A 15,440-nucleotide genomic window follows, 5' to 3' on the forward strand; every position below is an offset into this window, starting at 1 on the left:
CATAGTAGGCATCACTAAACAGCTGCTGAATGAGCGAATGGAGTCCACGGGGTTTCAGGGTCTGTGGACCTACCCTGCGTAGGTACAAATGAGTATCTTTTAGGGAGAGGGTTCTGAACCTTTATTATTAACTCCTAAAGGTTGAGAACCACTGCATTTTGCTGTGACATAAGCAGCTAACAGACTTATGCCTGGGAGATCACCATCTAACTCTTGGAAACACTGCTGCAGAAAAGGTCAACTTTGGATCCGAATTAACAAGAAATTTAAACATTAGCTACTTATGAAAATAACTTTTCCATATAGCGTTATGGTAGCTTTTATAACAATGATGATGATGGTGTTAACTAACACTTACTGAATGCTTACAAAAATGCCAGGCACTCTTGGGAGTGTTCTGTTTATATGAACTAATCAAACATCACACCACCTCCTTGTGAGGTTGTTAATCAAATGATTCCCACTTTACAAATGAAAACCAGACAAATATTCTGTAATGTGCCCAGAGTCACACAACTCAAAGCAGTTTGGTCCCATTTTTGACTGTTGTAATTGGGAAGAGAGGGTGCTACTGGCATCTGCGGGCCCGAGATGATGCTAAATATCCTACAGTACACAGGAACCACAACAAAGAGTTCACTGACCCCCAAATGTTGACAGCGAAAAGGTGGAGAGACCTCGTGTAGCACAGTGATGCCTCCCCGACACCATCTCCTGCTGTCTCTCCTGGCTCACTCCACTCCACTCCTATTCAAGTCCTTGCTACCCTCCTCCACTGCAGGCCTCTGCACTAACTGGCTCATTCTTCAGGGCTCCATGCCTCTCCTCAGAGAGACCCTCCCTGTCCAGCCCGTGTTAAGAGTGGTCTTCCTCCCAATGTCATCAGTTCTTTTAAAGCAACCATCTCTGCCCCCAATTACCCTATTCGTTACCTAGTCTGTCTTTGTTGGTGAAGTTTAAGCACCTTGAGGCCAGCCTGGTCTCATGCACAGCCCACTGAAGGCCCTGCACTAACTGGCTCCTCATTCTTCAGGGCTCCATGCCTCTCCTCAGAGAGACCCTCCCTGTCCAGCCCGTGTTAAGAGTGCTCTTCCTCCCAATGTCATCACTTCTTTTATAGCAACCATCTCTGCCTACAATCACCTTATTCATTACCTAGCCCGGCTTTGTTCGTGAAGTTTAAGCATCACTGAGGCCAGCCTGGTCTCAGGCACAGCTGATCTAGAACAGGGCCTGGCACTTCATGAATAAAAAATTGGCACTTGGGACTGAGACTAAAATGGTGAGCAGAGTCCCCGCCTGTGTGGCGCTGACAGGCTCTGGGGAAACCAGACGACAAACAAATAATCACAAACACGCACACAACAGGCCGCTCAGGGGATTGAGGGGACGCCCACGCCCCAGCTCCTGACCCAGGGCAACCAGTGTCCATGTGACCTTCCCTCTGCAGAAGGACCTGGGTGGGGCCGGCAGTGATCATGACCCCTCCTCCGCGAGGCTCGGGGGCTGGGACTACAATTTCGACCCGGTCCAGGGCGCGAGGCTCATGGGCGGGTTCTGGTTCAGGCCCGAGGAGGCGGCGGGGTCTCGTGCAGGGCGCTCTTCACGCGAGCGGAACTCCAGGGCCTCCTCCCGGCCGCCGTGCGGGCCCCAGGCCCCGGCCCCGCCGCGGGAGCGGGTCGGCCGCCTCCATCCCGCGCTCCTCCCGCACAGTACTCACCGCCACGCTCGCCCCGCCGCTAGCTACCGTTGCTATGGCGCCGACGGCCCAGAGGAGCACGGGAAAAACATGGCGCGCCCCATCGCCTCCTGGGAAATGTAGTTCTCCCCGGCCACCCGCCCGCCGGCGCGCGGCGCAGCGGACTACGCTCAACCAGCTGTCGGACCTGGGAAATCCTCGGGCTCTAGACCCCGCGGCGCGCCCGGCTGTCGTCGCTGTGCATCCTGGGAGTGGTAGTTCCCGAGGCTCGCTGAGAGAATGGCTCCCGGCGGGAGCGGGCCGCCCGGGGAACTACAAGCAGGAGGCGGGGCCCGGGACGAGGGTCTACGCGGCCAGCAGAGGCGAAGGCGGCTGGAACAGCAGCATGAAGCGGACCCCGACCGCCGAGGAAAGGGAGCGCGAAGCCAAGGTACGTCGGGCTCTCTGGAGTCTGGGGTCTCTCGCGCGCTGGCGCCGAGGGCCAGGGAACAGGAGGGCTTGGCTTGATCGCCAGCGGACACCCCGGTTTCAGCCAGGGGGTGACAGGCCTCGTCTGCAGGGCTTCGGGGTTCCACCTTCGAGCTGCTCAGGATGCAGGCCTAGCCCTGTTTTGGGGCGCTTGTTTCAGTGGCCGGCTGTGGTGGTCTGTAGCTCCTGCACAGAGGCTGTGAAGGCTCAACTGCAATCACCCCATTTACCTACCACATTTGAGGTTCAGCCCAGCTGATTTCTATTCCATGGGATGACAGTGATAATAATAGCAGCAGCGAGTTTTTTAAGCGATTGTTGCGTGTCAAGCTCTGTGTTCATGATATTCATGTTGTTTCATATTCTTATCACAGCAGATTGCAAGATAGATATTATACAAATGGAGTATCAACAGTCCTGTTTTACGGATGAAGAATTGAGGCTCGGAAGAATTGAATGTTGTCGTTTTTGTCATTCCCCAAATCAAGTCCTATTGATTTGTTAAGTATATTGATAGTCTGGCCACTTGTTTCCGTTGCCACTACCCTAGATCTTGTTCTCATGATCTCTTTAATGGCCTGTTGGAATATTCTCTTTCTTGGTCTACGCTCACTCTACATCCTAACACTCCTTTGTCTCCTTTCACTTCTCCCACATAACCAGTCTCTTCTTCAAAATGGATGGTGAGTGGTCTTTCCAAAAAATGTAGATCTGATCATCATGTCCTTTTCTTTGCTCTCTGCTCTGTCAATCACCTATTGAAAAATCTTCCATGGCTTTCTGTTGCTCTTGAGATAAAGACAAAACTTCTCATGGCCTACTCTGCAGGCCTGTCTCACCCTGCTTGCGTCCATGGCCTCATTGGACATGATACTCCTGTTCTGTGCCCATCGGCCACGTTGGCCTTCTTAAAAGAACCTCTTTTCTGTGCCTTATCTGGTGAGAGAGCCTTTGCCCATTGTTTGTTCCCTACTCTATGTAGGCAAATATTGGAAGTGAGGGCCAATTTTAAATAAAAGAGACACAGTTCTTGCTGTCATAGAGTCCTACAAGTAGGTTTGTCTTAGGGTTGCTATCCTTTTGGATTTGCAATATAAAATCTGTTCTTTAATTACTTAAATTTTAGGAAAATTTCATGAGACATCTCAAGTTTCCATCCTTAAGTGTGCAATGATATGGGTGATATACTACAGATAGATAGATTCAAAGGGGGAGAATCCATCTGTACCATCTGTATTTGTGTACAACAGTGCAAAGAAACAAATAAATGGTTGTGTTCACTAACAACCTTTAAAGATACTCATTTATTCTTTAACGTTTATTTTACACCTGTTATTTGCCAGGCACTGGGATTATGATTTTGGCTAAAGTAGAATTCCTGCACCATATGAACTTTCATGCTATTGAAACTATAACCATATTCACTTTTTGGCTTTTATTGAAATATGCTACTATGAACATTCGTGTTCTAGTGTTTATATGGATGTATGTTTTCACTTCTCTTGAGTAGATAGCTAGGTTTGGAATTGCTTGGCATCTGGTAAATCTCTGTTTAAACTGCCATAGGGTTTGGTTTGATCTCTATATTTATTTCCCCCTGAAATGCAGATGTTGAAATCTTACTCTCCAGAGTGATGGCAGGAGATAGGGTGGAGCCCTGATGAATGGGATTAGTGCTCCATAAAAGAGGCCTAAGAGAGTTCCCTCACCTCTTCTGCCATCTGAGGATACTAGAAGTTGGGAGTCTGTAACACACAAGAGGGTTCTCACCAGAACCCAGATCTTGCACTTCTGGCCTTTGGAACTGTGAGGAATGAATTTCTGCTGTTGATAAGCCTCCCAGTCTCTCTGTATAGTATCTTATCATAGCAGTCCTACCAAACTCAGACTCATTTTCCAATATGGGAAACCAAAGTGGTCCAGTTTCTTTACATAATTGTCATCACTTGTTATCATCTATCTTTTATTGTAGCCATCCCAATAAAGTGGTTTTTCATGGTTTTTGATTTTTCATTTCCATAATGTCTAGTGAGGCTCAGCTTCTTATGCATTTATTGACATAAATTTTTTTTGATCAAGTGTCTTCATATTTTTTTGCCCATTTCTTGGGGGGGCTTTTTGTGTTCTTATTGTTATGAGTTCTTTATGTATGGTAGATACAAGTTCTTTGTCAGCACTACATATTTTGAACACTGTCCAATTTTTGTGGTTTACTTAATGGTCTCTTGAAGAGCAAAAGTATTTAATTTTGATAAAGGTCAATTCATCAGTTCTTTTTATGATTCATATTTTGGTAGTCTTATCTATGAAATCTTACCTGAAAGTCACAAAGATTTTATGGTTTACCTTTTAGATTAAACTTTACCATCCCCCTAATGGCTTTTCTTTTCTCTTTGAAATAACATATTTTTTTCTTGTGATGGTTTATACTATAGGCTTTTTACTGTTTCTAAGTCTGGAGGGTAAATAAAAAGTTGGATTAAATATCATCTAGCTTTTCATGATAAAACTTATTTAATTTGTGTTAAAGCATAAGACCACCAAAGTACATGAATGCATTTAAAAATGATTTTTTCTTGTAAGGCTTACAGAGGAATAGTCCAGAGTGATACTTGATATCTTGAGTTAGAACCAGGGTCTCTACAATTTACTGCTGTTGGAATGGAGGGTTGCCACCTCATGCCTCAGTTTCCCCAACCAGAAGATGATTTCAAGAATAACTGTTTCTGTGGGTTGCCGGGAGGGTACAGTGTGACCTGGTTTGGCCACTGTGCCAGGTGGAGAGGGTATGGCCTTGAGTTGGGTTGCCTAAAGGGCCCTCTGCTGACTCAGGGCTTCCCATGCCATTGTTTTTTTTTTTTAAGATGATATTTTATTACTTTAAGATGATTTAAAATTTACAGAAGAGCTGCAAGTGTAGAAAAGAAGCTCTCACAGACCTCTTATTCAGATTCCCAAGTTGCTAACATTTTGCCACTTCTGATTCCTAGCATGCTTTCTCTCTCTCTATACTCATACATGTGAGCCATCTTCTTAAATGAATCATTGCAAAGTGGGAAAAATCAGTCCTCTATATCCCCAAATACTTCAGCATGTATTTTCTGAGAACAGTGACACTCTTAAATAGAAGTATAGCTCCTGTCAATTTCAGAAGAACCAACATTGATATGATGCTATTCTTTAATCCAAGTTCATATTTAAATTGTCTACATTTTTCCAGTATTTCCTTTTATAGCATTTATCTCCTTTTCCAGGGCCCTAGGAAGGATCACCCATACCTGGAATTGTCATATCTCTGCTTTCTTTTAATCTACTTTACTTTGGTTCATCCTTTTTTTTTTGTCTTTCAATATATTGATATCTGAGATGAGTAAAGGCTGTTGGTTTTGTAGATTGCTCCTGTATTCTACCTTCTCTCAATTTTCCTTAGGATTAGATTCAGATTATGCGTTTTTGGGGTGTGTGTGTGTGTGTGTGTGTGTGTGTGTGTGTGTATATATATATTTTTTTTTTACATAGAAGAACTGGAGTGTAGGCCAGAGGTGTGGGGGTGAGAGGATTCACCAGAGAGAGTAGGGAGCAGAGCAGGTGAATCTTCTGAAACACACTACTGAGGGGAGCAGCGGGCGAGATAGGAGAGGTCTGCTGTGCCCTCTGTGGGTCACCTCCTTGACCAGGGATCCAGCTCAGTCCTTCATGGTGATAACGCTGAGACCTAACCCCTAAGCCATTTGGTGTGCATATTTTTGTGCAAAAATCAGAACTACCGGAGAGCACAGAATTACAACTCACATATCCATCTTGCCCTTAGGTATGTTGTCTTTTACTTGACTGTTTTGAAAGTTTCTGAAATATTTTCTAATACTTAAAAGTTGAGAAGTTTCACATAAAGATCTAGCTGTCTGCCTTCTGAAAAATGAAACTGGCAACAGTGAACACTCATTGCATTAAGAAGAGCTGAGCAGCGGATGCCCCTTTAGATGGGGAATGTACTTTGCATTTTGCCACAGTCCAGCTTTCCTCACTTTGTTACAATATAATATAGAGAATGGGACTTTAGAGGCTGACTGCTGTCACTCATTTGGGCAAGCAACTTCATGACTTGGAGCCTCAGTTTCCTTGTCTGTAAAATGTGAGTGACATGCTTGTGGTGAGGATTAAGTAAGATGTATGTAAAGGACTGAGAATGTGCCTGGCACACGGTAAAAATATATATTATTCTCACAATCATTTCATCATCTTCGGAATCACCACTTGTGTGACCTTAGTAGATAGCTAGCTTATATTGAGGACATTTATTCTGTAACTTATGATGCGTGTTCCACTAAGTTCCAAAAGGTACTCAGTTATGTTCCACCTTTGAGAGAATGGAGAAAATAGTTACTAAAACTATTTTCTGTGTTCTGTGACTTAAATGAGGAACATCGTTAAGTACCACGTAGCAACTTAGTGCTGGTGCCACATGGGTGAACCTCGCAGATTTGTTCCCATGGAAATGGCTGCCTTTCTATGGAAGGTAAATAACTAAGTCAGTCCCAACAGTGGAGTGATGAGTTTTTTCCCCCCTAGGAACAGGGTACAGTGGCGAAGAGGATGTATTAGGGCCTGGAAGTCATGGAAAACTATTTAAGACTAGGGAGTGTGGAATTTCTTGCTAAGATCTATTTAAGAATGTTTCCTTATGAGACACTGGGGACTTCTTTAAAGGTTGTTCAGAAATACTAGAACTGTTCTTTAGTTATGCAACAAAAAGGTGTGGAATTCCAAGTTAGCTTCAAAGATTCTTATGCTGTTTTTTTATATATATACTACATCATTGTTCATTTTTGTACAATGTATGCTTGTATGTTTTCTCCTCTCAGATGTATTCACCATAAAATTATACTGGTTTGGCAACCCAAGTGCCCCAAAATAGATGACTGGATCAAGAAGATGTGCTACATATACACAATGGAATATTACTCAGCAATCAAAAAATATAAACTCATGGCATTTGCAGCAACCTGGATGGAGCTAGAAAGGATTATGTTCAGTGAAATAAGTCAGAAGGAAAAAGAAAAATATTGGATTATTTCACTTATAGGAGGAATATAGAGGAACCAAATAAGGCATTAATGAAAAATTAATAACAATAAAAAATAATAAAACAAAACAAAAATAAACAGACAACTATAAATCAGAGACATTCTTCAGGGGAGGGGAAGGGAGAGGGATCAGAGGGAGGGAGGAAGGAGCACAGGGGACTGAGGTGATGGTGCAGGGAGATTTGGTGGTGGGAATTCCATGGGGACTACACCTGAGAAAAGAAAGCAAACATTGTTTAAAAAAATGAAAAAAGCTGTAAAATATAAATAAATAAATAAATAAACAAATAAATAAATAAATAAATGGATGAATGAATGATTATATTGGTTTTGGGTGAGATGATGTTATAAAAAGAATATTGAAGATAGAAATAGTTAATGTTTATTACGGAAAGGGTTCTAGAATAGGAATAAAATAACTTTAACGTTTATTTCTGTCACTGACAGAATATGTCCAGAATAAATAAACTTGCTGTTTCATATGAAAATTATTTAAAAAGTCACCTATTTTGGTGACAGTTTTCATTTGACAAGGTTTAATGAGTTGTAAAAAGAACTGAAAAGTAAGTTTGTTATTCATGTGCGTCGTCTTCCCACTGTCTCTTTTTACCTCACCTGATTTTATTTTTTATAGGTTGGCATTTCACTGAGATTCCGAGAATGTTCTTTTGCTTCTTGCCTACACTGTGAGCTGCCCTAGATTATTCCACCAATTTATCTGACACTAATTTAGGAAACTAAATGTAGGACATTTTTGGGGATGGTCCAAAGAGGAGGCAACTTAACACATCAAAATTTTGCCTTGGCAGATTCTACTCTTTGCTTCATTTATTTATCTATTTTAATTGAAGCACCGTTGGTTCTTGTTAGTGTTTTGGAAGCAGAAGATTTTCCCATTCAGGTGTCATCACCGTAATGCATGCGCCAGCAAAGCACCTACAGTTCTCGCTCTACCTGGATACACCCCTTTGGAGTCCTCCATTCTATGGTCAATTTCCAAGGACTGGTTTTAAAGTTTGCCTTTGACCTTCTGTTCTTTTTTTCCCCAATATTCTGCATAGAATCGACACCATCTGATATTTATCTTTTTTCTGACTTATTTCACTTAGCATACTCCCTTCCAGCTCCATCCATATTGCTGCAAATGGCACCAATTTATCTTTTTCATGCACAAAGGCGTATTCCAAGTGTATGAACACCACGTCTTCTTGATCTACTCTGCTTTTTCCCCTCCAAGGTCTACCTTTACCTCTCTTCCAGTATGTAGGTCAACTAATTACTGTTTAGGAGTTTTGATTGTCCTCTCTAGATAGAAGAAACATTGGGTTAATTAGTCATAGTTCCCAAACTACTGAAGATACTTATTTATAGTGAAATAATCATTGTTGTCAATTCAAAGTTTAATAAAAGAGAAAGGGAATTAACTGGTGAAGTCATAGAGTAGAAGCAAATTCTTGTAACTTTCTATTATATCCAGGGCTGTTTCTTAACCATCTTAGTGTTGATCTTGAAAATTAAATTTGCCACTTGAAAAAAGTCTTAGACACTTTTAAACAACCATTACCTTATTGGAGACAGCATTGGAATCTAATCAGACTTTCATTTTTCCTCTGTACCTTGTGGGATATCTTGCACGTAGAAGGCATTTATGAGTATCTGTCAAAGAAAGAGTGAATGATTAAGAGTGCCCAGCACCTGATACATGTTACATGTGACCCCTTAATAATTACCGTGTTAGCTCCCTGGCTGCGGAATGGATTTATTGAGGCCAAGTTCAACATTACAGGTTTTGACATTTAGACTGTCTGTCAAGGAAGTAGAGACCACATCTTTTTAGCTTGTTGTTCACCATTCTATCTTTAGCACTTAACATTGTGCTAGATGTAGTAAATATTCCATACATAGTCATCAAAGGAATGAATGAACTCCTAAGACCACCTGTTCCTTAATATGTCATCAGACTCTCTGCTAGTGAAAGATGGAACCAGAACCTGAAAGAAATCATGAACATTGGCTAAATATTTTATCGATTTTAAATTAATCTACATACCACTAGAGGTATATTAATTTTGAGAAAGCAGATCCTAATCTTTAAGGTGTGCTGTGACAACTGTCCACCCGTGTTTTCTAGTGTCCTCTTCCTGGTTCAAAATGCTAGTTTATCTCCTAGGGTTAGTGTTGATCTTGAAAATTAAATTTGCCACTTGAAAAAAGTCTTAGACACTTTTAAACAACCATTAGCTTATTGGAGACAGCATTGGACTCTAATCAGACTTTCATTTTTCCTCTGTACCTTGTGGGATATCTTGCACGTAGAAGGCATTTATGAGTATCTGTATTTTGTAGTTGTTAGTTTATTATGATAGTTTTCAGTTTATTATGATTTCGTGGTAACGTTACACTTAAAGAGTGATTTTCTAACTTCTAGGAGAAAAGATTTTGTAGTTGAGATGAAACCTCAACTTTAAAAAAAAAAAAACAACACAGTTGAAAGGTGGTGGATTTTAGAGTTCTGCTGAGCTCATTCACTTAACCTGTTATAAACAGGTTTTGTATTATTTTACAAGATTGTGGCACTGGTTGATTTCCCATGATAAGCTGGGAGTAGTCTTGGGACGATTGGCTTGGTCAGGATTTGCTCCAGAGATTTGCATCGGTAGAAACAAATGTCGCAAAACATTTGTCCCTGGCAGTACATTTCTCTGCAACACCAGCACATGCTAGAAAGCTGAGCTGTGAATAAGTACTATACTTTTGCTTTTCTTTCTTTCTCTCTCTCTTTTTTTTAATACCACAAACATCTGTCCTGCTGGCATGCCTGTCCTTTATTTGTTCTGTAGTTTTGGAAATGACTTACTTGCAAAGTGACCGTGTCTTCCTTTATATTGAAGAACTGCCACATAGCTGCGTGGCACTTGACACTTTCCAGCTGGTTGAAACCAAGTAGAAAACTCAGTTTGCAGACCAAATTAAGTAGCATCTGCTCTTCGGAGGAGAGTTTCTGTAACTGTTTGTGATCAGAAAATTCGGAGCTCAGGTTTCTGCATTAGCCTTAAGCCTGCCCTTTTGCTACCTTCATTTAGTGACTGGATCATTGAAGGCTGAGCCTCCAGGCTAGCTTTTCTCCAATAATATAAAACGGGCTGATGTCACAACCTAACCTCACTGCTGAATTGGGCATGATTAAAGTCTTCGAGGCTGCATTACTAAGGATTTTACCTTTCTATGGATAGCAGTCCCTTATTTCACCGTTTTCCTGTCTGCCATTTTCTGAAAACGGAGATGGAAAATTTGGCCGATGAATTTTTTTCCTCTCCTGTCCGCCCGAGTGCTCAGCTTTCTTGACTTGAGACTAACCCTGAGCAAATGAATGCATGCTTTCCACTTTCTGTGGACTCTCGCCTGTTGTCACGTCAATCTTGTTATTTAGGTAAATAGTGGGCAATTTTTCGCCGAATCAGCAGCCAATATGCTGTGAGCAATTTTTGTTTTAGTCACATTATTGGCTGGTAACACTATTAAGGAGACAATAATTGGGAAATCGCAGTCATTGTTCTCATGAAACATGATCCTGGCACTGGAGCCAGCTAGACAGCCACTTGCAGATGCAAGCTGAAAGGGGAGGGAAGGATGAGTGGCCAGTGAGCCCAGCTTTTAAATTCATCAGACCCCTGCTGCTTAAATTGCCCCAGCTGTTAACGCTGGCACCATTACAGTAATGGACTCAGCAAATGAAGGAGAACGGGACACGCACACTTTATTACCAGAGGGGCAATTTTCTCTTCATCTGTAATAGCAGCGGTGCCTCGTATTGATCAGACCATCAAGATACTAATCCTCTGTAAAATTACTTGTTATAACTGAAAATGTGTTAATCCAAATCAGTCTGTGTCCTGACTGTCTACTTACTATTGAATACAGACTATTAGATGGTTTATTTTTCATGATTTAAAGCCTTTGCCCTGAAAATGGTTGGCGTTCCCCTCGCAACACTGAGTGCTTAATCTTAGCTATAGCCCAGGGTTGTCTTTTTGTTTTAAACAGAACATCACCCACTTAATTAAGGAGTGAGTGTCTGTCTTGCTGTCTGAGCTATGCTGGTGTTTTATGTGCCTCTGGATTTATTAAGCATCTTGTTTTACATTCAGTCTGCGGTTTGTGCTGTAAATAAAAATGGGCCCCTCTTGCACACATTAGAAATTTGCAGGTAGCAAATGTCAATAAGTACCAGAAATGTAAGGTCCTTTGATTTATAGTCAAGCGCCAGGTTGTGCTTTGTTGATTGCACCCATAGGCGGGATGCAGGCTGGTGTCTCGTGTGTAGCAGATGCGTTTTTGCATCGTTGTCTAAGAAAGTTTATGTTTATTTCTGCATCCTTGGTTCGTAGATTGCTTTTTAGACAATGAGGCATCTCTGCTCACCTCTTGTGTCCTGTGAGAAATGACTCCAACTAGACATTATAAGGAGACCTGTTAAAAACTGCTTTCTCTCTCCTTTAGTATTTAGAGTTTTAGGAATTATTCCTTAGGATTTCCATTTTTTATTATACTCTCCATAACGTTATATGTTTATTTGTACGCATACCAAGACACTCTCTTAACAACATATTTATTTATTCTGATATATTGTCATTGCGCAAAGCATTTGTGTGGCATTCTCTGCAGAGTTCATTCAGAAATACCTAATTACTTCTCTTGGTGTGCCAGGAATTGTATTAGGGGCCGGAGAGTCGATAATGAATAAGATATAATCTTTGCCGCTGAGGAACCCCAGTTTACTGGGGAGATAGCATGTGAGCAAATAATTACAATAATGCAGCATTGTAAATTCTAGCATTGAGTTGTGGCTGTAGTTCCTGGGAGCAGACTCCAGTTATGGGTACAATAGTAAAATCAGTCTCATTGATTTTTCTTGCTGTGTTCCAAAAGCAGAACTGTGCAGTTTAATCCCACGTTAAGACTGGATTCTGAATGAGTCCTCGCTGTTTGAAAGAAAAGGGAATCTTACCTACTATCCCCTGGGGACTGTCAAAGGAAGTATTCCCAAAATTTGACCAGTCACCTCACCGTTGGATGTAGAGATTCCCATGGAAAGTACTTAATAGGACGTAGTGGCTATTTGATGGTTTATATTGTGGCATTTGTGTTATCAATAAGTCTTGTTGCTTTAGGATATAGTTTATCGGGAAAGCTAACAGCCTTTTTGTAGGTAGAGCATAGATTCTCATCTCCTAATCTCCTTGAGCCTCAATCTTCATCTGTAATATGGGGACAATAATAGTTTCGAGAAATAATTGATTTAATATATGTAATGCATTTAGAATAGTGATGGGCATATTTAAGTGCCCTATGGGTTAACCCTTGTTGTTACCAAGGATGTGACTGTAGGTAATGAAGTTGGTTTTTATATGTCGCTTAAGAGAATTTTGTAATTGTATGGCATATAAATGGTGAAACACTTCTTATTTAAAATATTATCTTTCCTGATTAGTATGTTGCTATTTTAGAAAAATTTAAAGATACAGAAAAATGCCTAGCAGAAAAAAAAAATCTTCTATAATCCTCTGGAGATAACCAATGTGTTACTGACTATATTGGCCTATTTTTTAGAATATTGCTGTAATGGACATTATGTGTAAAGTATATACAACATAATCCTAATGTTATCACAATTACATTTATGGTACAAATTTATACAAGCTATATTTTAAACAAAAGTTAAAATCATAATGTGGACATTTTGTACTCTGTTCTTTTTCACTTACTACAGTATCTAGTATATTGTGAATATTATCTTCATGTCAGGCCAATTATGTATATTTCTTCATATGGAGTTTTCCTATGTTATAAATTATCCTTCAGTGCTCATTCTTGCATCTATATCTCTGTGCAAATAGGTGGTATTGTCCATAGGACAAATTAAAACAAGGCAAATTGTCTAGCATTTGTAAAGATTTTTGTTATGCACTGTCAGATTGCCATGCAGAGAGGTGCTTGGCAGATAGCATTCTAGGAGGATGCCAGCATTGAATGAGGATGCATTTTGGTGTGTTCTCTCCAAGACTAGGAATTAGCATAAAATAAAATATTTCCCAATTTGGAAGAGATGGAGTAGGAACTCATTGTAGAACTAATTTGGGAAACTTTTTCCATCTAAGTAAGTGATTAAGGATCACTTATATGTTTTTCTAGTTCTTTTATGTTTTAATTTTTTTTCGTATAATTTCTGTATGATATGGAGTAGATACCTTTTTCCTCTCAGGCGGTTAACCAATGACTCCCACTACATTTGTCTACTAATTTGAATGCTGAAATACCAAGATCTTCTTTTTATTCTGTTTCTTTTGTTAATCTTGACATACCATTTTAATTACCAGAGTTTTGTGATACCTTTCAATATCTGCTATAAGCCCTTCTTTGTTTTTAAAGTTCTTTTGCTCTTACACCGGAAAGACAACTTAGGTTTTTCCCCCAATAAACTTAAAAATCACTTTTTCAAGGTCTCCTATGTGTTCTACCAATCTTTGGTATTTCATTATTGCACAAAATTTATACTAAATTTGACAAGGATGGAAATAAATATGGTGAATTTTCTTATTCAACAATGTTATCTGTCTTTTGAATTTATTACCTTTAGGATTTATTCTTGGACATTTTACATGTTTGATTATTTTTGGTTATTATTGTAAATGTAATGTTTTAAAATGATAGTTCTAAGTGGCACATGGGAAAGCTTATTTGGTATATGGAATGCATCCTAATACTAAAATTTTTGGTTGGATTTCTTGGGTTCTTAGGTGAATGCTAGACAGGCAATTTTATCACCTGCAAATATAATTTTGCCTTTCCCTTTCAGTAATTATACTCCTTGTTTTTTTTTTTCTTGTGTTATTACAGTGTCTAAACCGCTCAATAATGGCAGTAGCCAATAGTAATGCTTTTTTTTAGTAGTTACATTTTGGGGTTCTAGTATTAAGTATAATAATTGTTGACAATAATCTTTGCTTCTTAGTTTACTTTTTTCCCCCTAGGGAATGAGACTGAAATTTCATTGAATATTTTGTGACCCTTATTTGAGTGGTAATGTCTTTATTTCTACTGATCAAATATAATTTATCAATGTAGTTTCTAGTATAAGTTTCCTGGGATAAACCCTACTTGATCACATTATATTGACCTTTAAACATGCTATTGAATGTAACCATTTAGTATTTCAATTAGGGATTAAGATGGTTCTGTCATGAAATGTGGAGGGTAGTTTTCTCCTCCCCCATAGTAGAATCTTCACTGAGGCATTTTGTTTTCTCTAGTTCTTTTTTTTTTATTATTTAAATTTTATTTTTATATTCCCCTTACAATTACAACCCCCTTATTTTGACCCCAAGCCCTCCCTTTCCCGTCCCCCACCCCCATAGAGTGTCTCTGGTTCATAGTTGTTTGTTGATTTTGATATTTTCTTTCTTGTAGTTATTCTTTTTCTGGTCCCTTATTTAAGTTTTCTAGATTCCTGCTATGAGTGAGACCATCCGGATTTTTCTTTTTCTTTCTGGCTTATTTCGCTGAGCATGATCCCTTCCAGCGCCATCCATGTTGCTGCAAATTGCATGTGTTTATCTTTTTTGATTGCTGAGTAGTATTCCATGGTGTATATGTACCACATCTTCTTGATCCAGTCATCTATTTTTGGGCATTTGGGTTGTTTCCAAAGCTTAACTATTGTAAAGGTGCTGCTATAAACATAGGGGTGCAGGTGCCCTTTGGAATTAATGTTTCTGTGTCCTTTGGGTAAATACCTAGGAGTGGAATTGCTGGATCATATGGATGCTCTATGCTTAGTAGGTCAAGAAATCTACACACAACTCTCCATAGTGGTTGGACCAGTTTGCACTCCCACCAGCAGTGCAGGAGAGTTCCTTTTTCTCCACAACCTCGCCGACATTTGTTGTTGCTCGTTTTTCTAATATGTGCCATTCTCACTGGTGTAAGATGGTATCTCATGGTAGTTTTGATTTGCATTTCCCTGATTACAAGTGATGTTGAACATTTTTTCATATGCCTATTGGCCATTTGCATTTCTTCTTCAGAATTTTCTTTTTAGCTCTTCTGCCCATTTTTTTGACTGGATTATTTTCTTTGTTTTTGTTGAACCTCATCAGCTCTTTGTAGATTTTTGTGATCAGTCCTTTATC

General features: G+C 40.0%; 1 protein-coding gene across 7 annotated transcripts in view; it reads left to right on the forward strand.

Annotated features, from left to right (window-relative positions):
• Positions 1–2,016: 2,016 nt before the first annotated feature.
• Positions 2,017–15,440, forward strand: part of FTO (FTO alpha-ketoglutarate dependent dioxygenase) — a gene marked incomplete at both ends in the record, with an annotated part of 326,211 nt that continues 312,787 nt past the window's right edge. For 6 of the 7 annotated variants that reach the window (XM_084257408.1, XM_084257410.1, XM_084257411.1 and 3 more), the window contains one exon: positions 2,085–2,129. In XM_084257408.1, the coding sequence (XP_084113534.1) occupies positions 2,085–2,129 (45 nt within the window). Of the gene's footprint in view, positions 2,130–15,440 lie in introns of all 7 variants that reach the window. The other variant, XM_084257414.1, reaches the window with a different exon arrangement.

The sequence above is a fragment of the Talpa europaea genome (genome assembly GCF_964194135.1).
Source record: "Talpa europaea genome assembly, chromosome: 16".
Lineage (NCBI taxonomy): Eukaryota > Metazoa > Chordata > Mammalia > Eulipotyphla > Talpidae > Talpa > Talpa europaea.